At 44.0% G+C, this 25,899-nt stretch overlaps 1 protein-coding gene across 2 annotated transcripts in view; it reads left to right on the plus strand.

Annotated features, from left to right (window-relative positions):
• Positions 1-25,119, plus strand: part of PLXNB1 (plexin B1) — a 71,226-nt gene extending 46,107 nt beyond the window's left edge. For both annotated transcript variants that reach the window (XM_069090618.1, XM_069090619.1), the window contains exons 21-38: positions 1,655-1,897; positions 2,643-2,810; positions 2,894-3,042; positions 3,561-3,661; positions 3,769-3,986; positions 5,171-5,349; positions 6,835-6,901; positions 7,906-8,052; positions 10,139-10,307; positions 10,517-10,620; positions 10,718-10,802; positions 10,992-11,164; positions 12,345-12,505; positions 12,760-12,907; positions 21,196-21,260; positions 21,467-21,542; positions 22,980-23,054; positions 24,179-25,119. In XM_069090618.1, coding sequence (XP_068946719.1) covers positions 1,655-1,897; positions 2,643-2,810; positions 2,894-3,042; positions 3,561-3,661; positions 3,769-3,986; positions 5,171-5,349; positions 6,835-6,901; positions 7,906-8,052; positions 10,139-10,307; positions 10,517-10,620; positions 10,718-10,802; positions 10,992-11,164; positions 12,345-12,505; positions 12,760-12,907; positions 21,196-21,260; positions 21,467-21,542; positions 22,980-23,054; positions 24,179-24,283 — 2,433 coding nt within the window. In that variant the 3' untranslated portion in view covers positions 24,284-25,119. The remainder of the gene's footprint in view (positions 1-1,654; positions 1,898-2,642; positions 2,811-2,893; positions 3,043-3,560; positions 3,662-3,768; positions 3,987-5,170; positions 5,350-6,834; positions 6,902-7,905; positions 8,053-10,138; positions 10,308-10,516; positions 10,621-10,717; positions 10,803-10,991; positions 11,165-12,344; positions 12,506-12,759; positions 12,908-21,195; positions 21,261-21,466; positions 21,543-22,979; positions 23,055-24,178) is intronic.
• Positions 25,120-25,899: the final 780 nt, after the last annotated feature.

The following is a 25,899-nucleotide window of genomic DNA, read 5'->3' on the forward strand; positions in this document are numbered from 1 at the left end:
ACTAATCTGATAGGTATGAAATGGTACCTTTGCATTTCTTTACTCGAGAATGATTTAGAGCACTTCTTCATATGTCTATAGATAACTTTGATTTCTTCATCTGAAAACTTCCTGTTCATATCCTTTAACCATTCATCAACTGAGGAATTGCTTGTATTTTTATAAATTTGACTCAGTTCTCTATGTAGGTGAGAAATGAAGCCTTATCAGAGATACTTGCTATAAAGATTGTTTCCCATTTTTCTGCTCTCCTTCTAATCTTGGTTACATTGGTTTTGTTTGAACAAAAGCTTTTTATTTTAATATGATCAAAATCATGTATTTTTCATTTCATAATGCTCTGTCTCTTGTTTGGTCATGAATTCTTCCTTTCCCCATAGATCTGACAGGTAAATTATTCCTTGCTCTTCTAGTTTGCTTATGGCGTCACCCTTTGTGCCTAAATTGTGCACCTATTTTGACCTTATCTTGGTATATGGTATGAGATGTTGGTCTATACCTAGTTTGTGTTCTTTTGTTTTTCAGTTTTCTTACAGTTTTTGTCAAATAGTGAGTTCTTGTTCCAAAGGCTAGGGTCTTTGGATTCATCAAACATGAGGTTACTGTGGCCTTTGACTACTGTGTTTTGTGTACCTAATCTCTTCCACTGATTAGCCAGTACCAGATAGTTTTGATGATTACTGCTTTATAATATAATTTGAGATCTGGTATTGCTAGGCCACCTTCCTTTGTATTTTTTTTTCATAAATTCCCTTGATATTCTTGACCTTTTTTTCTTCCAAACGAATTTTGTTATTTTTTTCTAGCTCTATCAAATAATTTTTTGGTAGTTTGATTGTATGGCACTGAATAAATAAATTAGTTTAGGCAGAATTGTCATTTTTATCATATTGGCTCGACCCACCCATGAGCAATTGATATATTTCCAGTTGTTTAGATATGACTTTACTTGTGTGAGAATTGTTTTGTAATTGTGCTCATATAGTTCCTGAGTTTGTCTTGGCAGGTAGACTCCCAGGTATTTTATGTTGTTATTTTAAATGGAATTTCTCTTTCTGTCTCTTACTGCTGAGCTTTGTTGGTCATATGAAGAAATGCTGATGATTTATGGGGTTTATCTTATATTTTGCAACCTTGCTAATTATTTCAAGTACTTTTTTAGTTGATTCTCTAAGGTTCTCTAAGTATACCATCATATTATATGCAGAAAGTGATAGTTTAGTTTCCTCATTGCCTCTTCTAATTCCTTCAATTTCTTTTTCTTCTCTTGTTGCTATAGCCAGCATTTCTAGTACTATATTGAATAATAGTGGTGATAGTGGGCATTCTTGCCTCACCCTTGATCTTATTGGGAAGGTATAACAGTATTTTTTCAAAGACAAAAAAAGAAAAAGAGGATAAAATCCACGTAATTGATCAGTATATTAAAAAAGTCTGAAAATATGTGCAATATGTAATACTTGTGGACCTCCCACCTTTGCAAAAGGGTGGACTGGGAGTGTCTTCTCACATCTATTCTTTTAAGCCATGTTTATTCTTTATAATTTTGCAACAGTCACTTGATATGTGTGTGTGTGACCAGGGCTGAGTAGCTGAGGCAGATAGAGTCCTACTCTTTCCCTATCCTCATTAGCCTCTTTTCCCTTTCTCTCAGTTTGAGGAGACATGCCATATCAATTCTTCCCATCTACTTGTGTGCCGTACACCAGCCATCCCTGGGCTCCCAGGTGGTACATGGGTCCAACTGGAGTTTATCCTCGACAATCTGCTCTTTGACTTTGCAACCCTGCATCCCACACGCTTCTCCTATGAGGCCAACCCCATCCTGAGGCCCCTCAACATGGAGGACCCTTCCTCGCCATTCCGACACAAGCCTGGGAGCGTGCTATCTGTGGAGGTATCTGTCCTCCCCTCAAAACCCTGTGGCTTCCAGGGAGGTCATAGAAGGGTTCCGGCTCCTCAGTCTTCTTGCTACCTGCTGGGTCTGTGATTCTTTTTTTCCCCAGTTGTCTCTGCTTCTCTGCTTGTTCAGTGGAAAGAGTATATTGGCCCTAGCCACGTGAGCCTTTGCTGAGTTGTGGGAGATGGGTGGACAAAGCAAAAGCTTAAGGCTGGTCATTGTGGGAGGGTTGTAGGAGCTGAAGGATTCCAGGACCATGGAGGGTGAGGCAAGGTTGTGAAGGGTTATGGTGTGGTAGGGTAAGAAAGAATCATGGGGAAGGAAGAATAAAGGGATAAGAGGGAGAGACTGAGAATGCAAGGAGGGGAGGGGACCCTGTTGTGAGATCTGGAAGTTTGAGGTGCCCATTGACCTTCTATTCCAGGAGGAGGGAGGTGGAGTTGAGTGACTTATTCTCCCTCTGTTGCATGGAGGAGTCCTATTGTTCCAGTATCGAAGGAGAAGGGTGTTTTGAGTGACTTGCTTTCCCTCCATCTCAGGGGCAGGGGATCTGATGGATCTGTTGTCCTTGTATCCTAGTGAGAGGAGGGGATTATTTACTTTCTCTCTATCACAGGGAGAGTGGGTACTGATTCTGACTCAGTTTTCCTATGTTTTAGGGGGATCTGGGTCAGAGTGACCCCATATTGCTCTTACTTTGGGGGATTGGGGCATCTTGAATGACCCATTGTCTCTATACCAGGGGGAGAATCTAGATCTAGCAATCTCTAAGGATGAGGTGGTTGCCATGATTGGTGATGGTCCTTGCCTAGTGAAGACCCTGACGCGGAACCACTTGTATTGTGAGCCCCCAGCAGAGCAGCCCCCTCCTAGGAACCGGGAGGGGTTGAACTCCCTACCTGAGTTTACAGTAAGTGGGGCATGAAAAGCTTTGAGATTTGGGCGAGTATAGCCAGCAGCTATCTGGACACAGCGATTCTGTTCCTGGTACAGGTACAGATGGGCAACCTGAACTTTACCCTTGGCCGAGTACAATATGACATCGAGAGTCCCCTTGCCTTCCCCGTAGGAGCCCAGGTTGGACTGGGTGTGGGTGCCTCCCTCCTTGCACTTGGTGTCCTCATCATCGTCTTCATCTATAGGTGGGATACATCTTAGAAAGGGGTTAAAGGAAAGGGAAGGAGAGGGGGCTTAGGGAACCAGGGAGGTCTAGTCTCCTTCACCCTTCAGTGACATATTATTCATGTTCTTTCTCTCTCCCTCTGAGTGGTCTTCTTCCTACCACATGTTCTCTCTCTCCCTCTTCTACCTATTTTATATCTGCCCACACAATGTTCCTCTCCTTTCCTCTGCATGGCCTCTCTATTCTTCCCTCTATCACATGGTCCCTAATGTTTTCTATTGTGGTACTCACTGTATGTTTATATCCTCTCTCTGTCTGTATGTTCATATTCTCTCTCTCTCTCTCTCTCTCTCTCTCTCTCTCTCTCTCTCTCTCTCTCTCCCACACACACACACACACACACACACACCCCTTCCCTTCCTTTCCTCCCTTCACCCCCCGTTTTTTTTCTCGCCTTTGTTCCCATTCCTCTTCTCCCTCCTTGCCTCGCCCTCCTCTCTTCTTTCTCTTTCTCCTTGCTTACATCGGGGTTTCTAGGAGGAAGAGCAAACAGGCCCTGAGGGACTATAAGAAAGTGCAAATCCAGCTGGAGAATCTGGAAACCAGTGTCCGAGATCGCTGCAAGAAAGAGTTTACAGGTGACTCTCTTGCTCTGACTCAGCACTTCTCACCTGAGCCCTGCTGCCCTTTCCCGACTCCTCATCCCACCCAGTCCTCCAGAGCCATGCGTCTTCCTTCTTGACAGACTTGATGACAGAGATGACTGATCTTACCAGTGACTTGGTGGGCAGTGGGATCCCATTTCTGGATTACAAGTCATATGCAGAGCGCGTCTTCTTCCCTGGACACCGGGAGTCACCCCTACACAGAGACTTGGGGGTACCTGAGAGTCGAAGGCCAACTGTGGAGCAGGGGCTGGGGCAGCTGTCCAATCTCCTTAATAGCAAACTCTTTCTTACCAAGGTACAATTAACTATCTTTCTCTTTGTTCCTCTTTCTCATACTCCATTTAGTTCCCTTCTCCTCTTCTCTTTGCTCCACACCTCTCCACTCCATTTCCTCCTTCCCTTTGTACTTTCCTCCCTTCCAGTAATGTAAATTCTACACTTGGGCTCAGAAAATCAACTATATAGATACAGGGTGAAGAACAAAGTGTAGCTAGACAACAGATAATCTACATGCACAAGATCTAGGATTTTTAGTGGTTTGCAAGCTCAATATGAATCGGCAATCTGCCAAAAGAGATAATGTGATCTTAGGCTGTATCAGTAAAAAAAGTACAGAAAGAAGGACCTAATATTCTCATCCTCAGGTCAGGTCAGATTGCATATAAAGTACAGTTATCCCCTCCATATTGTGACTTTTCCCCATTGGGGTTTCAATATATCTCAGATCAACATAAGAAATTAAATGGGAATTTTTTGAGAGTTTTGTGGAAGCTGCAGGTGACATAATGAAGGTCAGTAGACAACACAGAAAAAATTTAGAAACTCAGAAATGCATAAAATATATGTATGATATTATATAATATAAGCAGATTTTCTCTTTTAATGCCATAATAATTCAGACTTCTGGTACGAAGGGAGGGCCAAAAATTTTATGCAAATTTTCTAGATTGTCGGGGCACTACACCCCTAACCCATGTGATGTGGAAAACATGCCTCTACTGTATTCGGGTCTGGCTGCCATATAAGAGGAATACCATTGATGAGCTGAAGGGTGGTCAGAAGAGGGAAACCAGGATAGGGAGGGGACTTAAAACCCATGTCATTCTAGGATCACTTGAAAGAAATGGGGATGTTTAGCCAAGAAAAAAGAATGTTTGGGGGCAGGGAGACATGATAGCTGTTTCCAAGTATTTGGAAGTCTGATGTATAGAAAAGGCATTAGAGAGGGAAAAATTAGGAGTGGGGGTAGAATCTGCAGATTTAAGGAGAATCTTGACAATTAGAGCCACTGTCCATAAATAGAATGAGCTGCTTCAGAAGGTGAAGGTTTCTCATCAGTGATGGTTTCCCAGAAGAGGTCACAGCTAGTTGAGGATATTGTAGAATTCCTGCTCAGGTAGGAGTTGGACCAGATGACCTCTCAGGTCCCTTCCAACTCTGTATCTGTGTGATTTGATGATTCCTTTCCTTGATCTCCAGTTCATCCATACACTGGAGAGTCAGCGCACTTTCTCCCCAAGAGACCGTGCTTATGTGGCATCCCTACTCACTGTGGCATTGCATGGGAAGCTGGAGTATTTCACTGATATTCTCCGGACGTTACTTAGCGACCTGGTGGCCCAATATGTGGCCAAGAACCCAAAGCTGATGCTGCGGAGGTCAGTGTGGGGGACTTGGGATGGCAAAGGGTCTGTGCTGGGAAAGGAAGTAGGGGTGGAGGCTGGTGTCAGATATGAGGCAGGAGCTGGGGATTGGGAAGACTGATGAGTGGGGTAGAGGAAGTAAGACTGGTGACAAGGGCAAGTGGCCTCCGGAAGAGGGACATGAGTCAGTGAGGCTTGTATACAGGACTGTGCTATTCACTATAAAAAGGGATTGAAGGGTGAGCAAAGAAGGGGAAAACGTGTTGCTACAGGGATGGAGTGGGAGGAACAAAAGGTAAAATGAGGCAGTGGGTATCTGGTGATCTCATCTGTGCCTACATGCCTTAGACTTTTAAAGACGCTTCTCAATACTAGCATTTTTTAGCTTTAAAATCTCTGAGGGTTGGCAGGGTTCCTGCTGGGAACTGATTCAGATAATAGTAACAGCTGGGGCTCCTCAGCTCCCTGCCGTGAGGAATAGTGGTTTGTATATGGGAAAACTGAGGGGAAATTGAGTTTGGCCATTTGGAAGTCATTGGTGACCTTGGATAGAGCAGTTTTAGTAAAATGATGGGGCAGAAGATTCCTCGTTTCAAGGGGATAAGGAGGGATAAGGTCATGAGGACAGGGAGGAAATATTTACAAGAAGGTCATAGGATCAAGCTCTAAAGCCAGGAGAGGGCTTAGAGGTCATCTTGTCCCATCCCCTCATTTCCATCTGGAGGAATCAAGGCCGTTAGGGATGAAATGACTTGTCCAAGTCCTTAGTGGAAGAAAAATGGGAGATGCATTGAATTGGGTAGAAGGATAAAAGGAAGGCTTTTTCTTTTAGGATAAAGGACCTATAGGCATTTTTTTGTAAGTAGATTGGAAGAAACTGGGGAGAAGGAAAAATTAAAGATGCTAGGGAGAGGATGGGACTGATGGATCAAGGTCTTGCAGAGGGTAGGAAGGAGTGGGGGGCAGGGTAAGAATGGGCAGTAGTTCTTGGAGACCATTGAACCCGAATTACTGAATCCAGCTTCTAAATGATCCTGTGTCATAAAGCAACCACAATAACCTTGAATGTGTCAGAGGGTCGGAGAAGGGCTGTTGGGCTGGCATATGTGTATTGGGGGGGGATGCGGGTATATGTGAATTGTGAGGACGGTCATGTATGATGTTTAGTAGTTTTCAGACCTCCTCTTGCAGGAAATCAAGGTGATGAACTCTGATATTCTCACTGATGTGTGTAGACTTTATTTTTCAAACATTAAGCTCTCTTTTCAACTCTTAAGTTTGAGTTTTTTGTCCTTGGAACAAGCTGATTTAATAAGAATTTGCTGTAAATTTCACAGAGACCTGTGTGTCTACACAGGTGACCTTGAGACCTTTGGTATTGATTGTGTTGACCATGTTTCCCAACCTCATCTTCCCAAAACACCCATCCCATGCAAGTGTTCAGCTCCAAAGGCTGCATCCTAGTAACTTCAAGCCTCTTTCCTTTTTGCTTTCACCCAGGACTGAGACTGTAGTGGAAAAGTTGCTCACCAATTGGATGTCCATTTGCCTCTACACCTTTGTGCGGGTGAGAAGCCTTCGTTTCTTGGCCTGGCCCATTCATTTAAATTGAATAAACGTTGATTAGGCATGTCTTATGTATGAGACATAGTGTCTTCAAACTAACCCTGTGATCTGAGGGTCTGTGATTAACCCTGTGATTACTGAGGTGATATATAAAGGGTTTCTCCCCTGCCCCATTCATTCCCTGAGGCTTGAGTTAGAATATCAGACAAAATGATGCACATAGTTGGGTTTGGTTTTTAAAATGAGCATGGTGTATTGCCCAGAAGGGATTAAGAAGGGATGGATTGTGAAGGTCATCTTCGTGATTATAGACACATGGTCTCCCATATCTTCTTCTTGGTGACCAGCACCCAGGTCCCCTGGTCCCCTTCTTACTTCTTTTCTGGTCATTAGAGGGTTACAGTTGATTATATGAGAAACTCCATGATGGAAAGGGTGCTGGATTTGGAGATAGAAAACCAGGGTTCAAATCCTGCCATTGTCATGGCCTCTATGACATCTTTGTAAATTTTTTTTTTTTTGCTTTTTTGGAGGGGGGAAGGTAGGGCAGTTGGGGTTAAGTGACTTTCCCAAGGTCATGCAGCTAGTAAGTGCTAAGAGTCTGAGTTTGGATTTGAACTCAGGTCCTCTTGACTCCAGGGTCAGTGCTCTATTCACTGCGCCACCTAGCGGCCCCCTCTATGATGTCTTTGGACCTCAGTTTCCATCTTTAAAAAAATGAAGCAGTTTGGGTTAGATGCTCTCTAAGAGCCCTTTCATCTCTAAGCATAAGATTTTATGAGTAGGCCCATTTCACACAGGACAGATTAATGATGGAAAAAAACAGTGTACCTTGTTAGGCTTTGGAGCTGGATTTTTCTGTGTCTCCAGCCAGGGTGCTCATTTAATCCCTGTGAAAGAAGGCTGGTCCTTCTGTGCGGTCACTCTACCATTGCAGTGAAGTCCCCTCTGCCCTTCACATACCACTTCCATTAGCCTCTGTAACATTTTGATCTCGTCTAATAGGACTCAGTGGGTGAGCCCCTCTACATGCTTTTCCGAGGGATCAAGCACCAAGTGGACAAGGGGCCTGTGGACAGTGTGACCGGCAAGGCCAAGTACACATTGAATGATAACCGTCTGCTTCGAGAGGACTTGGAATACCGTCCTCTGGTGAGGGAATGACCTGCCTAGCCCATGGGTCAAAATTTGGCTTGTCATTATTTCTGGTTTTTTTTTTTTTTTTTGCTTTTTGGAGGGCAATTGAGGTTAAGTAACTTGCCCAAGGTCACAGGGCTAGTTTTGTGTGTGTGTGTGTGTGTGTGTGTGTGTGTGTGTGTGTGTGTGTTAAGTGTCTGAGGCCAGATCCGAACTCAAGTCCTCCTGATTCCAGGGCCGGCACTCTATTCACTGCGCCACCTAGCCACCCCTTGTCATTATTTCTGCTGTTGTAGGATAATTAGGATTTTGTGAAGCTACAGTCATAGGATTCTAGAAGGCTTCTTTCTCCCGTGAGGGGCACTCATTGAGTCATCAGGAGGAAAATGGGGAAATGGGCAGAGCTGGTGCCTTGGACTAAGAAAGACCTTATTAGCCATGGAGTTTAGAATGTTAGTCACTCCTGCTTTGCTTATGAGCTAAGACTAGAGAGGAAAAGGGGAAGGGGAAAGGGAATGAAATAATAATTTCTATAATACCTACTATGTACCAGGCACTGTGCTAAGTACTTTACAAATATCTCATTTGAACCTTACAGTAACTCTGAGAAGTAGGTCCTGTTATTATCCCCATTTTATAGTTGAGGAAACTGAGGTAGACAGAGATTAAGTGACTTGTCCAGTGTCATAAAGTCAGTAAGTGTCTGAGGCAGGATTTGAACTCGGGTCTTTTTGGCTTGAGGCCTAGTTCACTAATTCACTGTTCAGTAAGAACCTAGCTGTTCTTCAGGCAAGAAATTTGGTGAGTAGGCCAAAAGGGGAGTAAGACCTTTAACAAAAGAGACAAGGGGTCTGTTTCTGGCCTGTGGAGGTTGCTGTCATGCTGTAGACAGGATCCTGGAAAAATGGTTCTACTTTTGAGGCTACATGGTTTAGACATTGGATCCAGCTTCTAATGTCAAACCATAATTGAGAGAACTGGTGCATGAATTTTAAGCAAAGAGACTGCCGCCATATTTCTGTGGAGAGGGAAAGATTCCCTGAATTAGAGTCATAGGAACCTCTAGGAAGTTGAAGGTCAGGGGCTTGTGGTATCAGAGCAAAGTGATCCTAAGCCTGGGAGAGGAATCTGTGGAATAAGAAAAGAAAGATTCTTCCTCACTGAGGAGCCAGGGAAGAAAGGAGAAGGAGGAAAGGAAGGAAGTTGGGAAAAAGAAGCAAGGCAAGGAAGGAAGATAAGAAAAAAGCAAAGGAAGAAAGGAAAGAAAGGAAAAAAGGAAGGGAGTATTTGTCAAGCACTTTTTATAGTTGGGGAAACTGAGGACCTGGGAAGGTCAGAGTGGCAGCAAATCAAAAGTTCCATGTAGACTAGGATCAGGCAGAGGGATCAGAGAGCCAGGGGAGGAACCTGGAATCATGTGGGAGGGAGTGGGAATCCATCAGCCTGGGCAGCAGCGCTAGCCACTGCCTGTCCAGTGAGAAGTATGGATCTTTGCTTAATCTCCATTCTGTAGCACTTAGCTTAGACAGGAGGGAAGGGGAGCAGTACCTGGCCATCCCATGAACTACGTAACAAACTAAACTCTGGGTAGATGCTTAAGTTGGGGTCGTAGGAACATAGATTTTGTGCTGGAAAGGGACCTTAGAAATCTGCTCCAAAGTCACACAGAGAGTAAACATCAAAACCTGACTGTGGCCCCAGGCCTTGTGATCCAAGTCTAGCACCATACTCTGGAAACCTGTACTTTCTGGATGTTCAGGTGTTTCCTTTCTTTTCCTGTAAGTTTCTTCTGTAATAAAGATTCATTATGGAAATCTCCCACCCTTTTCTTAGTGAAACTTAAGAGCCAAGGGAATTGTACACAGGTTAGATAAGGGAAATGGTCAGTCCCTAGGAACTGGGGGTGGTGGTGACAGGAAGGCCCCTTTCTTGTTGAGGAGAGCCAGTGGTCCTGGTGGAACCTCTGCTAGCCATGCAGTCAGCTGGTCATGTTCATCCCTTCACAGACTGACTTCTGTTTCTTCTTCACCACCCCCTGCTAGCCCCCTGGAAACTTTGTGAAGGGACTGCTTATGATTACCCTTTTATATGTCCTGCACAGACATTAAATGCAGTAACAGTGCCAGGGGTTGGGCTGGCAGAGGCTCCAGGCGTCCCTGTGAAGGTCCTAGACTGTGACACCATTTCCCAGGCCAAGGAGAAGATTCTGGACCAGCTGTACAAGGGGGTGCCCCTCGCCCAGCGACCAGAGTCCAGTGCCCTGGATGTTGGTGAGGTGTCTGGAGGGGTGGATGCAAGGAAAGGGAGGGATGAATTGAATTGCATTGCTCTCCTGCTGCAGGGACCAGGGTCTCCCCCAAAGTTGCCCTCATCCCTAATTGATGAATTTGAGGCTCAAGCTGACCTGAACCCTTCTCCCTGGACAGCAGTCTGATGACAGGGAGAGATTGAAGCCTGTCCTTTCCCACTCCTCTTGTAGAATGGCGGTCAGGGGTGGCTGGTCACCTCATCCTGTCTGATGAAGATGTCACCTCTGTGGTCCAAGGTGCATGGAGGCGGCTGAACACCTTGCAGCATTATAAGGTGGGAGGGGATGGGGGACAGAGAACAAAGGTAAGGGCTGGTGGGGAGGGGTGCTGGGCTTACTGGGGGGTAGGGGATTCACCAGCCTTATCAACAGGTACCTGATGGAGCAACTGTAGCCCTGGTCCCCCGCTTCAGCAAGCACATTTCCCGAGAAAACCAGGATTATGTCCCTGGAGAGAGTAAGTCTTCCCCTTATACTAGCTAGCATGGGCATCTCCCGCAATCCTTCCTTATCCCAAGGAGATCTCCAAGTACAGTCATAGGTGGCACCTCCCTTCAGCCCTTGCCTGTGGAGATCTCTTCACCATGGAAGTTGGGGGATCCCTTGTGGGGATATAGGCTGATCCAGATATGGGTCCCTAATGCAGAAACCCCAATGTTGGAAGACATGGATGAAGGAGGCATCCGTCCTTGGCATCTAGTGAAACCGAGCGAGGAGCCAGAACCACCCAGGCAAAGGAGGGGAAGCCTTCGGGGTGGAGATCGGGAAAGAGCCAAAGCCATCCCTGAGATCTACTTGACCCGCCTGTTGTCCATGAAGGTAGCTATTGCATGGGGGGAGGGGGGTCATTCAGGGACAGATGGCATAGACAAATCTAGGGTTTGGTTGGGAATAAATGCACTCAGAGGTCATGTAGGACGAGGGTAACCTCAGACTGCATTAACAGGACACAGTGCTTAATAAGCTCCCACTGGTGCCTTGTTATGGACTGAAAGGAAACCTGGGTTCTTGAAGTTGTACCAGTCAAGTCTAAGCCTTGGGAGAGCCAATCAAGGTAGAAAACCTTTGAATGTGATCTCTGTGACAGAGTATATATCTATTGTCTGAAAGTCAGGTGACTTTCAGGGATAGATTTTTTGGCTCTCGCAGTTCTCAGACTATCTGGGATGGGGGTAGGAGGGTCATGATGTGAATCAGTAGAGGGATACTACACTGGTGAAATCACAGATTATTAACATGTCCCAGACAAGGGGCCCAATAGTCCCATTTTTCATTGGTGGACTGGAGCTGTTTTGTACTGATGCATGAGAGCTGATTGTTAAATTTTCAGTGTGATTATTTAAATTATACACTTTAGTAATCAGCAAATGCTACAGATCCAGGCTTTATTTGTTGTTTTGGTGGCCCAGACTTAAGATAGTTATGGAGAAAATATTAATAATGCAGATTAAACTTAAAAGTGTGCCAAGCATACATTTCCCCCTTCCCCAACCTGGTAATTAAACATTTACCAGTGCACTCCTGCAGTGTTCCTTGCCCTGATCAGACCACATCCTTAGAGTGTTGTGTTTGATTCTGGGTACCACGTTTTTTAAAGGAAGACATAGACAAACTGAAGTGAGTCCAGAGGAGGGCAAACAGAATGGTGAGAGGACTGGAGATTATGCCTTAGTGGGCTCAGTTGAAATCACTAGGGAGTTTTAGCTTGGAGAAGGGAGGACTTGGATTACATGATAACTTTCTTCAAGGAGATAAAGGATTGTCATTTAAAGGATTAGATTTGTTTTGCTTGGCCAAAGTACTGGATGAAAGTTGTTAAGAAGCAAAACTGATTTTTGTCTAATGCAAGGGAAAACTTCCTACTAATTAGAGCTGTCCGGAAAGTGGATCGGGCACAGACTGGGTAGAGCTGCTGCCTTCGGCTGCACAATGGATACTTGCTGAGGTCTTGGTGTCACTTCAGGCTTTGTTCTTTTCTTCTCCCATGATCCCTTCACAGGGCACTCTGCAGACGTTTGTGGATGACTTATTCCAGGTGATCCTCAGTACCAGCCGCCCAGTGCCCCTGGCCATCAAGTATTTCTTTGACTTGTTGGATGATCAGGCACAGCAGCATGGTATCTCAGACCAGGACACCATCCACATCTGGAAGACCAACAGGTCAGGGTTCCAGTTGGACTAAAGGGGTAGTGGCCAGGACCATCCTCTGGCCTGCTCTGTCTACAACTTGTCCCTGAGGTTATGGTGGGGTATGTAGTGGACAAGTACCACTCCACGCCATCGCTTACAGGGAGAAGTTCTGCCTAGAGACTTTGGGCTGTGGTTGGGAGGGAGAGGACTTCGAGGCCTGGGGGCCCCCCTAGCTACCCAGAACTTACATTCTCACACCTTGCCATGGTCTGCCCTGTCCACAGTCTGCCCCTGAGGTTCTGGATCAACATCATCAAGAACCCTCAGTTTGTTTTTGATGTCCAGACGTCAGACAACATGGATGCTGTGCTCCTAGTCATTGCCCAAACCTTCATGGATGCCTGCACTCTTGCGGACCACAAGTTGGGTCGGGTGAGCCAAGGGCTGAGGGTGGCTTAAAATATGGGGATCAGAGGTGTGAGATAGGGGTAGAAGTCAAGCTGTTGTAACTTTGGGGTGAAGTAGAGGGAGAGAATCTTGGGGTGGAATAAGTGTGTGGGAGAAGGAAGTATGGCATTGGAAGAAGACATGTCAATAAAGAATGGGAAAATGAATTTGGGGTTGGTAATAAGATATAGGAAGGATGTAGCATGGCATAATAAAGGCCTTAGAGTCAGGAAGACCTGGGTTCAAATCCTGCCCCTGATATGTATTAGCTGTGTGAGCCTGGGCAAATCACTTAATCTCATATTGTCCCAAGGAACTCTCTTAGGCTGTGTTCCCAAGGGGTTTTTCATCTGAGAAAGGTGTAGGGATTTTTCACACTGGGAGTTTTCCATACTGATAAAATCACAGGCTCTCACTGGCAACCTCCCCGCAACCTCCATCAAAAAAAATGCACTATGAGAAGGAATACAGCATATGGCATGGTAGGGGGGAAGGCGATGTGGATCATATCTTTCAAATAAAAAAATTGAGATAATAGGATTTAGAGACTTAGAGATGAGACATTAGGGATCATCCATTTCAATCCCCTAATTTTTCTGGGTGAGGAAACTGAAGCCTAGAGAGCAGTTAGATGACTTGTCCCAGGTCACACAGGGAGCAAGTAGCAGAATTGTCACTCAAGCACTAATATCTTTCATCTTATTTAAATCTTTTCTATATTCTTCCATAAATTATTATTTTTTTAATTTTGGAGGGGGGAAGGGCAGGGCAATTGGGGCTAAGTGACTTGCCCGAGGTCACATGGCTAGTAAGTGTGTCAAATGTCCGAGGCCGGATTTGAACTCAGGTCCTAACTCCAGGGCCGGTGCTCTATTCACTGCGCCACCTAGCCGCTCCACTTGTATAAATTATTGAGGATCTACATGACATACAGGAGGCCTTCCTTGGGGTCTCATTGTCAATCTTGTGGGTTACATGACAAGGCCTCTTCTTTCCTTTTCTGTCTATACCCATCCTTGGTGATGCCTTTTATGCCACCTCTCACACATCCTTGGTAAAATGCTATTGCTTACTTAGACCACCTGTACATCTTTCCATTGAGCTTCAGGTCACCTCCAATTGTGATTCTTCTGAAGTCATATTGTTCTGTGTTTAAAATCTTATAGTGTCACTGAGGAAATATTGCTGATGAAAAAGGGCCTTTGTCTTAGGGAGACTTTTGGATCATGAAGAGGACAACTGTCTTTACAGTGTGTGCTCTCCTCTTGTTTGATTTTGGGCTCAGTTCATTGCTTATCTTCATAGCCTGTCCAAGATATAGGTGGAAGAACTTATTGGGCTGCCCACTCAATGGCAGGTAATAATACAGATGAATATATTACAAATAGATATTACTGTATTTGAAGATAGAGACTGAAGTAGAAAATCACCTGTAGACACCTCTTTTCTTTTCAAATTTACATCCTAGATAACCATAATATTAGCACATACAATTTTCATAAAGATGTGAAAGTACATATGTAGATCATTAGTTGCTGATGTCTTCCTGGTCCTCTTTCTTTTGGTGTGATACTACTGTCTATAATTTTTCTCATTCTTTTGAATTTTTTTCTCACTTTGAGATAGTTTGAAAATTGATGTCTAAGTGACTAATATTGTGACAAATTCAGCATGTATTTTTCATGTGTATTTGTTTGGGACCAGCTATTCTTCCCGAATTCATATTTTTAAGTGATATTTCTACTCCTTCATTATAGCACATCAGATACCCAGGTGGTAGCATCCAAATGTGGTGGTTCCATTCATCAATGATGAGAATAGATTCCAAAGAACTGTGAACAAATCTGTTCCATTACATAACTATTGCCCTTTGAGTTTCATCTACAAATGATCACAGGATGATCTAGTTTAGTTAATTCTCATACTAATTTCACGTTCCTTTCATTGCTTTTCACTGTTTTGTGGGGCCAATATTGCTTGTGGTCTTCTGTCTTCCTTTTCCATGAGGTGTTGTTACAAGTGGACTTGCTTTCTAAACTAGAATTGTTCTTGGTGTCATGTATCTGCTTGCCATTGAGATCAAGTATTTGCCTTTCTAAGAAATTGTTCTAGTCAGAGTCAGTGTCTTTTTGCCATTTCCCATGTTATGAGAACCAACAGGTCAGATTTCAACTGTTGTAAGTGCACACTGTATTTTCTTATCTGTATCCTTCCTTCTTATCTGGTGATGATCTTGACCTCTGTTCTAACTTGTTAATGATCCAGCTTTGTTCAGTGAGCTGATTCAGCTCTGATTCCCACTTTGGCAACTGTTGTTTCCCTGTCCACTAAGATACAAATTAGACAACATAGGTAAAGATCTTCGCAAACTTTGAAGTGCTTTATAAAAGTTAGCTCTTGTTATTATATAACAGATTGAAAGTTTTGTGATATTATTCAGGGCTTGTCATGACTAGACCCTTCTGACTCACTTCTTAAATAAAGCATTCATGACATGTAGGCTTGAGGCTTCTGAGTAATCCATAAGCTTTTGGCCTTTTTCATTTCTTAATCCTAAACCATATTTTCCAATATTTCTTCTGTCCTCCCTGTGTCTTCCTTCACACTGAAGTTACCAAATAGCAGGGCATCTGTTGATTTAATTCAGAGGATCTTGCAAAGTTCTTCCTGGAATTTCTCTGTTTGTTTATCCTTTACAACCAATGTTGGTGTACAACGTGTAATTATCTTCATGGTGGCCTTTTTGCTGATGTTTATCGTGAGCTTTTCAAGGTGAGATGAGCAAGAATTTCATGAAATGATATTTAGGCACCTGATGAAACTAACTCCACTAATTTCTTTAGTTATTTCTTTAAGGAGAAGCCATGAGCCATCCTTTCATTGGCAAGCAAGTTCTTTCTCTTAGTTTTGTTTCTAGGGAGAATGTCAATACGGATGTGGTTTGGTTCCTACAACAGTGTATCCAACTCATTGGTCTTTGGACAAGGATCTCACAGTTAAGAGCACTGACTGTGTCTGTGGACATATATTTTGTAATGTTTGTTGATACTCTAAAAAAAAAAACTAACATCCTGATTCTTAGCCCCCTTTCCTCCTCACTTTCACCATTTAGCCATTGTCCCCAGGAATCTGAGATTTCATGGGTCACCATGGCCTAAAAATTCGCTTAATAGCCAATCTGCTGGTAGTGAGTATTTATGCACTTAACCTAGATTGATCTTTGGGCAGCAGCCATCTTCTCCTACTGGAAGTGGTCCCAGCTTGGGTAAAGCTTGTTGGAGCATGTCTTCTATTGGCATGCTCTCAATAATCTAAGCTCATCTCAATGTCACAGTGAAGTATGGAGTAGGACTTTTGCAGAGGACACAGGAACCAAATAAAGGACAATTCTAAGGCAGTGAAAGAGAATGTTCGATAGTCTTGTGTAGACTACCATGTGAAAATGCAAAAGAAAGGAAAACTCTCTGAGGGGAAGTGAACTTGGAGTCACTTTTTGCCAGAAGAGATGGTTATGGCTTTTTGGAGATAGGAGTAGGTAAGCAAAAGGACTATGGTGGGAAAGAGTAGATTGTACAGAAATAAGTTAAGGAGACCTAGTTGCCCAAAGTTAATAGACTGAAAATGGAGAGTAATCAAAGATGTCAGTTCTTTCCTTCCTTCCTTCCTTCCTTCCTTCCTTCCTTCCTTCCTTCCTTCCTTCCTTCCTTCCTCCTGTCCTCCCTCTCTGTCTCTCTGTCTTTGCCTTTCAGTCTCTGTCTCCTCCCTCCCCCTTCCATTCCTTCTCACCCCAAATGCAAAACAGAGAAATAAAAAGAAAAGCTTCATAATACATATTCATATCCCAGAAAAATAAATTTCTACTTTGGCCATGTCCAACAATGTATGTCTCATTCTCCATCTTGAGACCAATATCTCTCTGTAAAGAGACTGGTAGCATGCTTCATATTCATTCCTCTGGAATCATGGTTTTTCATTGCCTTGAGAGGTATTCTATAGCCTTTCAAAGTTGTTTTTCCTCTATAATGTTATTGTCTTTGTATACATTATTCTCCTAGTTCTGCTTACTTCATTCTGCATTGGTTCATAGAGGTCTTTCTAGTTTCCTTGAAACAATCCATTTCACAATTTCTTATAGCAAAAAGATATTCCATCACATACATATACTATAATCTGTTAAGCCATTCCTCAACTGATGGCCACTCCCCCTCAGTTTCCGGTTTTTTACCACCACTAAAAAAGCTGCTGTAAACATTTTGTACATATGGGGACTTTTCCTCTTTTTTTGATTTTTTTTGGGACAAAGGTCTAGTAGTATTATTGTCAAAGACCTTTTCCAACTATAAATTTCTGACTTTCAGCCTGTCATCTTATGAGCTATTCTTAGCATGTATGAGGTCACAGGTTTGAGAACCAGTCTGTGTGTGGCACTTCAAACTCGGACTGTGGCTGAGCTTTCTGAGGGAGGAATTAAGAAGAGAGAAGAGGTAAAGACTGAGAAATAAGCCTTGGGGAATTCCCAGGGTTCAAACTCTGACTGTGGCTGCTCCCTAAGGGATGAACTGATGAGAGAGAAGAGCTAAAGGCCAAGAATAAGCTATGGGGAATTCCCAGGGTTAAAAGAGCTGGAGGAAGATGAGGAGACAGTCTAGGAAATTGAGAAAGAACTGCCAGAAATTCAGGAAGAATGCCAGGAGAGTAAAATATCCTGGAAGCCAAACAGGGAGAGGAAGTATGATGAAACAGGGGCTAGACATCCTTTTTGTTGTTGTTGTCTCGTAAATACATGTTGGAGACTATAAAGAGTTTCTGTGTTCTATTTCTGATCATCGTTCATGACTCTTAATATTCACCTTGGTGACCTTTCTAGCATCTTGGCCTCATTTTCTGAGCCCTCAGCTCTCTTGTGTTCTGTTATCACCAAGGAGGTCACTCAGTATTCCTCACTATTCTTAGAGATAGAATGACATTGTATTGCATTAAATAGCATTGTGCTCCTAGTCAGGAGACGTGTGATCTTCTTGCTTACAACTGCTTGTCACTGTCACCATGGGCAAGTCATTTAACTTCTCTGAGCCTCAGTTTCCTCATGTGTAAAATGGAGATGGTTCTGAGGAAAGCAATCTGTGAAACTTAAAGCTCTAGATAAATGTGAATGACCATTATTTGGAATTCTCTCTGATTGTAATCTCCTGTTCTTCCACCTTTCCCAAACTACAGTTCTTCTCCAATCTATTCTTCATCCTTATCTTCCCCTGTAAGTACCTTGGATCATCTCTATTCTATTCCATTCAATCAATCATTTCAATTATATGCTATTCACTCTTGGATTCCATGACCCTTTGTCCTTTCACTGTTCTTGTCATACTAAAAATCAAAGCTTTAGAATAGATTTAATATCACCTTTGAGGTAGGAAGGTTGCAAAATGGGTAGAGCTTTGTACCTGGAGTCAGAAAGACCTGAATTCAAATTTGACATTAGACACGTACTAACTGTGTGATCTTGGGCAAGTCACTTGACCTCTGTTTGCCTCAGTTACCTTAACTGTAAAGTGGAAGTGATAACAGCACCTATGTTCTAGGGTTGTTGTAAGACTCAAATATGGTAATATTTGTAGAGCTCCTGGCACATAGTTGTTGTTCAGTTGTTTTCAGTAGTGTCCAACTCTTTGTGACCCCATTTGGGGCTTTCTTGGCAAAGATTCTGGAGTACTTTTGACATTTTCTTCTCCAGCTCATTTTACAGATAAGGAAACTGAGGCAAACAGGGTTAAGTGACTTGCCCAGGGTCACACAGCTATTAAGTGTCTGGGGCCAGATTTGAAGTCAGGAAGATGAGTCTTTCTGACTCCATGCCGGGCACTCTATCCACTGTGCTTCCTAGCTGCTGACACATAGTAGGTACTATATAAACGCAAGCTATTATTATTATCATCACCTGTGATAGACTCCCAAATTAGTATTTCTTCTTTCTTGGGAATTCCAGTCTCACATTTCCAGCTTGCCTAATAACTTCCCTCTCTCGATGCCTTATGGGGATTTCAAAATCTTCACACTTTAAATTGTATTCCTCTTCCTCCTAGCCCTGGCTCTTTGCTAGCTCTTCTGTTTTGGATGATGGCACCACAGTTCTCTCGGTCGTCCAGACTCAAAACTTGAGAGTTATCTTTGACCTTTCCTGATCCCTTGTCCATCACATTGAATCAATTTCCTAGTAGTCTTGTTGATTCTCTCTCTCTTACAGATCTCATTCTTCTCCTTCTTTCCTTGCTCATCGTCACCAGACTCATTTAGGTCTTTTTATTTATTGAATAGATCTTATTGAATAGATGTTAGTCTCCTAACTGGTCTCTGCCACCAGGCTCTTCTTTCTCTAATCTTTTCTTTATACCACTACCTGAGTTCCTTCCTCTTCATGTACTTTATACTTAAGTTAAATCAAGTTAAAACTAGTATTTGATCTTTTTAAAAAATGTTTTTATTTTTATCTTTTGTTATTTTCCATCAACCTAGTGCCCCATGGTGTTCCTCCTCTTCCTCCTTGAGTCATCCCATATAACAAATAGTACTTTTTTGAAGAAAAAAAGCAAAAATCAACATTAACTATTAGCACATCAAAGGAAGTATGAAAATATGTACAGCAAAGAGAAGACATTCTTTTGATATTTCTTGTTTCAAGACATGCTTGTTCTTTATAATTTTGTGGTGTTTATTTTGGATTGTCTATGGTCTCTCCATTTACATTGTTGTAGTCATTGTGTGTATATCTTTTGGCTCCGCCTCCTTCATTCTGTGTCGGTTGGTGCAGACCTTCCCATGCTTCTCCATCACACTTGTTATTCTTTAGAGCATATCATTCTGTTCCGTTCTTGTACCGCAGTGCATGGAACATAATGATAAAGAGGAATACATGTTCTTTTTTCTTTCCCTCATTAAGTCTTCTCTAATCTGCCACCCTTTCTCTCCACCAGAAGTGATCCATTATATATTTATTGGGCCTATGCACTGTAATCAAAATTAGAATATGGTTATTTACGTACATGTCTCTTGGAAACACTCTTCCTATTCTAATTAAGGGCAGGGATTATATAAGTTTTGTCATTATATTTCTAGTATTTTGCACATAGTAGGTACTATAAAATAAAATAAATGTTTTTAAATTAAATAAACTAAAACCTTAAGAGTATGAGGAGGAGGAGCAAGGGTAAAATGACGACTTAGCCTAGAAGAAGATTAGAAAGGAACAGAGAGGATTATGGCTGGAAGCTTGCCCTGTTCATGGAATGGCAGGCTCCAACCAGGCTGGAGAGTTGTTCTTATGGTGCTTCGAGGTTTGCAAAGCTCGTTCTCTCTTCACACTAGCCCTGTGAAGATGTTACAGGTGTTAATGTTGGGCCCATTTTGCAAGTAGAGAAGCTGAGACTCAGATGAAGTGACCTCTCCATGGTCATACCCTTTAGTTTGGGAGGAAGATTTCTGCTCATGTCTCTGCTAACTCCCAGTACAGAGATTTTCTGCTTTTACTAGGCTGCCTTTCATGGTCATAGGTACTCAGGAATTTTGATTGAATGAATTTATGAATGAATGAAGGAACAAACATGCCAGGAACTGAAGGAAAGTTACTTTGAAACTTTGAAGGCTATAAGAGTGGATTATAAAGCAAGGACTGATTACTAGAGCCTGAAGGGTTTTGGGTAGGCTATTTGAGGTGAGTGTCCCAGTTTGAACAGGGAGAGAGGCAGAAGCAGACCATGTGCATTGGTAACTGGATTTAGTTTATTCAGCCTGTGCATTGGCTCTTGTTGAGCTGGTATGTTTTATTTAATAATGTAGGTGTTAAGAAATCATCACAAACAGGGCAATGTTGATACCATATTTGACTGGGATTGCTTTAATCATGCTCTCCTATTTGGCTATGCTCACCTCTTTCTCCCAAGTGAAATTATTAAAGGGAGGAGAACATCAGAAGGGGGAATCTTGGTTACCAAACTCCTATTCCAAGGTCATAGGTTGGGGCTCTTAACTAGCTGTCTTCCTGACGTGTCCAAATGCAGTGGGGATGAATTGGAGTCTGAGAAGAGACTGTTGGTTGTGTATAGAAGGAGGTCATCAGTAGCTTCAGGTAGAGCAATTTGAGTGAAAAATTGTCAGGACAAAAGTCAGATTGCAGGAGGGCAAGGAGAGGATGGATGCTGGACATGACCCCTTCCATTGGAATTCAGTAGTGAAGAGAAGGACAATAACTCATTTTAATTTTCCTTCCTCCCAATGTCCAGGACTCACCCATCAACAAGCTTCTCTATGCCCGAGACATCCCACGCTACAAGCAGATGGTGGAGAGGTACTGCTGTGAGGATTGGGGTTTAGAAGAGCTAGGAGTGAACCTAACATTTGGGAGGGTGGAGGTGGGGAAGAAAGCTGGGGATGAAGTGGAGAAACATTCTGGAGAGCAGAGACTGGAAGTAGAGGGGTGGGGAATGAAACAGAGAGGGACCCTAGGGGTGGCCAGCTCACTAAATCTCCTCTGTGACTGTGGTCTCTGGGCAGATATTATGCAGATATTAGGCAAACCATCTCGGCCAGTGATCAGGAGATGAATTCAGCCCTAGCTGAGCTGTCCAGGGTAAGGAAAATGTTGTTTGACTCTTGGGGGGTTGGTGGGTGGGATGAGCTTTGTTCTTCCCTGCCCTGGTGGTGGGGCTTGTATCATTTTGCTGATATGAAGCTCCAGGCACATCTCCAAGGAACACTTCCGTCTTTTTTATGGTCCCTGGGAATTGGCCCACCTGCTCCATTCTACTATTAGCTGTTTCTGTCTGGGGTTTCCTTCCTTCAGGGCCTACTGAGAAATGGAACATGGTTTCCCAGTGTTTACCATTTCCTCCTGTTTTTGAAGCAAACATGCAGCCCTTTTCTGAGTTTGCAGAAATTTTTGCTGCCAGTCAATATGGGTCTAAAAATCACACATGTGAAGAAAGCGATGAAACAAAAAAATCTCTAAAGTTCTCCTTTCTACTCATGGTACAAGGGAAGCTTGACTTGAGCTCTGCTGGGTTGGCCACTGAATTTGAGAGGCAACTCTCTTTCCCTTTCCTTATCTTGTGTGGATGGGTATAGCTTTTGACAGTTTATAGACTGTTCACATCCATCATCTTTGAGGCAGATTATTTCCCCCCTTTTACAAATGAGGAAACTGAGGCTCAGTGAGATTGTGGGTTGCCCAGGTTCACCAGTTAGTAAGTGGCATGTTTTGGATTACATGAATTCATTGCTTTTTTCAGTTTTTTTTTTTTTTTGCAATGCTTCTCACTGGGTGTTCCAATCCATCTCATTCACAGATAGAAAAATGTGACTTAGAAACATTGTGACTTACCTGAAGTCACTTAGCCAGCAACAGAACAAGGACTAGAACTTGATTCTTCTGACTCCCAGTCCATTGCTTTTTTCCATTCAGTCCAGTCCTTCTGTATCTCTTTCATTCTATAGGCCAGTGGTCCATAATTCCCCTCCATGTGCTCCCCATCTTCTCATGGAACAGCCAGTACCTGAGTTCAGACCTAGTCTTAGACACTAACTGTGTGACCCTGTGCAAGTCTTTGTTTAAACTCTCCCTCGGTTTCCCCACCTGTTAAATAGGGATAATAATAGTGTCTACCTCCCAAGGCTGTTGTGAGGATTCACTGAGATAATATTTGTAAAATGTTCTTAGCCACATAGTGGCACTGTATAAATGCTCATTCCCTTCCTCCTGTAGTCAGACGTATCTGTACTGTACTTATGGCAGATCTTTGGGAAGATCAAGAGGTGAAATTAAAGCCATTCGTACTCCAGAAAAAAAACTGGAACTTGGCTTCCTCAGCTAGCTTTCTTCACCAAGAGGGGGTTCTGCTAGGAGTTTCTGGCTGCTTGAGACTTACTGTATCCCTAGCTTATCTGCTATGGTCACTGGCAACATGAGGCAAGCTCTTGAGACCTGTGTGATGGGTCTCTTCCTTCCTAGAAGTGCTCCCTATTCTTGCCTTGTCCCTATATAACCTGAGGTTCTGATCTTCCCTCTTAGAATTATTCTGGGGACCTCAGTGCTCTGGTGGCGCTTCATGAACTCTACAAGTATATCAACAAATACTATGACCAGGTGAGTATGTCATCCTCAGGAGTTCAGGGATTCTGTCTGTGGGACCCCAGTGGGCAGGGCTGGGAGGGGACAGGGAGCTGACGTTCTTGGTCCTGGACCTCGTGTGACTTGGGTGGGGTCTCTGGGACAGTATGTGGTAGGGAAAGGGGCAGCCTTTCCTGTGTCTTCTGCACAGAAGCCCCCACTGGCTAGTGTTCTCTTTTCCCATTACCCTAGTGCCTCTCCCAGCAGAGGGGGAAATGGGACCATTGCTTCCCAGAGATCTGGCAAGAATTGTGGGGGTTGGGCTGGTCTGCTGTTCCCACCCCCTACCTCTTGCTACTATCTGGAAACTTCATCTTGGAAGTCTTGCTCCCTCTTTCCCAGATCCTGCTCTGTAATCCTACCCCCCACCCCACCCATGGGATTGGGATAGAATTTCCCTGGGGGAATCAGACACCTTAGGTAGGCCTCTCATCTTGTGGTCTGGGAAGACCTTCATTGGGAATTTTTCTCCCACAGGCCCTCACCCCTGTGTTACTCCCCTGGCCTTAATTTTAAGGAAGCCCAGGTTTTTTGGTAAATGTTTCCTAAACCTTAAGCCAGATGTAGGACAGACACCTTCTCCCACTACAGGGATGTGGGAGTGTCTCCTTACCTGCTGAGTTGTCACTGCAAACAGTTTCTCTGAGTCCCAAGCACTGCCTGACAATAAAATGAACTTCACCCCCACTTTCTTTGGGGGCATTTGCACTACTTCCTTCTTGGCACTTGTCTATGGCAGGGTTGGGGAGAGTGTGCCCAGGTTGGAGGTGGTGGGGATGCTATAGCATTAGAATGGGTTTTCTCACAAAGACCTGATAGGAGAAAAATAGGACTGATTGTGATAGATCTTGTTTGCTTGAAACTCTTGCCATTTTTATTCCCTAGAGGTCAGGGGTCTTTATTTCTGCCTAAAGGATCTGGGTAATGTCTCCTTGGCCTACAGGTCCTGGTGATGGGGACCTCCAGTGTAGCCCTCCTCTCCATTCTCTCCCCTTCCCCACCTTGAGTGATGCCTTCTTTGAAACCTGAAGGCTTTTAGTGATAGGCCTCTCCCTGTGCTGCCTATCAAGGCTCTGCATTATTTAGTCTCTGCCTTTCAGATCATCACTGCCCTGGAGGAAGATAGCACTGCCCAGAAGATGCAGCTGGGTTACCGGCTCCAACAGATTGCTGCTGCTGTAGAGAACAAAGTCACTGACTTGTGACCTCCCCTCACTGAGCTGGTCCTGACAGACCCTCTCCCTTGAACCCCCCTTGGCCTGGATACACACGCCTTGCTATGGCCTCAGAAGCCTGGGACATGAACCCTCCCACCTCCCCCCACCAGGGTGGCCTCAGACAGGATGAGGGCCCTGCTGCTGGAAGATATACTCTTTTGTGACTGATTTTCCAAACAGAGTTTAGTGGGAATAACAGGGTCCGGGCTTCCTGGAGCTCTGGCGACAGGCCCCTCAAGCACTATGGCAGTGGCCTCATGCCACATGTGGAGATCCCCTCTCCGTGAGCTCACTGGCCCTGTAGGATTTGCCTTCTCTATGTGGGACTGAGCTGGCCCTCTTAACTGTTCCTGCTTGGACTGTGGACACAGAATGAGGGTTCAGTTTTCCCTTGGGGAATAAACAGGGAGAACAAAGGATACAACTCATGTAGAATGCCTTGTTGCATCCTGTCATTTTACTCTTCAAGGCTAAAGTCAAGGGAGCAGGGACATGGTCCCCTAACCCTTCTCTGGCTTCTCCCATCAGCTCTGCTGCTTTGTGAGTCTCCATCCTTTGTGACTCTGAATCCTCTCCCAGGATCCTCACAGACTGATCCCTAGTCAGGTCTGGCTGCTTGATATAGTAATCCTGGGGGTGGAGAATGGGGGGGAGGTACCTCTCCTGCCCACCCTCATAACCCCTTCTTCAGTGCTAAAAGTCTGCTTCTGTCCGGAAGAAAAATTGGTATAAAGTCTTGATGAGGTTCTGACCTTGTGACCTAGTGATGTAACTGTAGTGCTGGACCTGACTGACACCTGGTGATCATTAAAGGATAACACTGACCTCATGGAGTTGGGCTTTGCTTTTCAGGCCTTGTCCCTGCTGAGGCCCTGCTATCTTCAGTGGGCAGTGCAGTGAGGCAGATGTTCACATCCATCCCTATGAGGTGCCATGCATGCCTCCTGCTCCACATAGGTATCATGGGTGACCCATCAGATCCTGAAGCGTAGCTTGTCCCCAGGCCCCATTGCTGTCTCCTGCTCCTCCAGGGGAAGGGAGATCAGTAGGGGTTAGCATATTGGCATGAAGGAGGAGGGGGTCTGAAATGTAAAGGTTAGTGGATTGCTGCAGACGGAGGGAGGGATATGCATTGTAGAGATTAGCAAAGGGCAAGTACTGGGAGCTAAGTCCAAATTTAGCTTGACCCAGAAGTTTCAAAGTTTTTTCCCCCTTTTTAAACTATCCAATAGGCACTTGTGAACCATAAAATCCAATTAAAACTAGTGATTGAAATTTCAAAACGTGTATAACAGGAATAAAAAGGATATAAAATGTAATTCACCTATAGTCATTGAGTCAGGGAGCGAAGGAAGAGACCAGTGAGGCAGCTGAGATCAAGATTTCCGACAACTCTCACTGGCCTCAGCCTAATCCTTTCACAGTCCAAACCTGGCTGTGAGCACAGCCAAGGCCTCAGCTCCTGAAGCTCACCCAAGGTCCTACTGGAAGAATTAGTGGATCTATGGAGGGGGTTTAGTAGTCTGGAGATGAGTGAATTTGTGGAGGAGACAGGAGGAGAAAGGGTCTAATTTGGAAGTCACCAGAGTGGTGGAGGTGGGCCT

This window comes from Petaurus breviceps, unplaced genomic scaffold (assembly GCF_028583685.1).
Source record: "Petaurus breviceps papuanus isolate PSGF00001 unplaced genomic scaffold, PetGlider_PUasm1.0 187, whole genome shotgun sequence".
Lineage (NCBI taxonomy): Eukaryota > Metazoa > Chordata > Mammalia > Diprotodontia > Petauridae > Petaurus > Petaurus breviceps.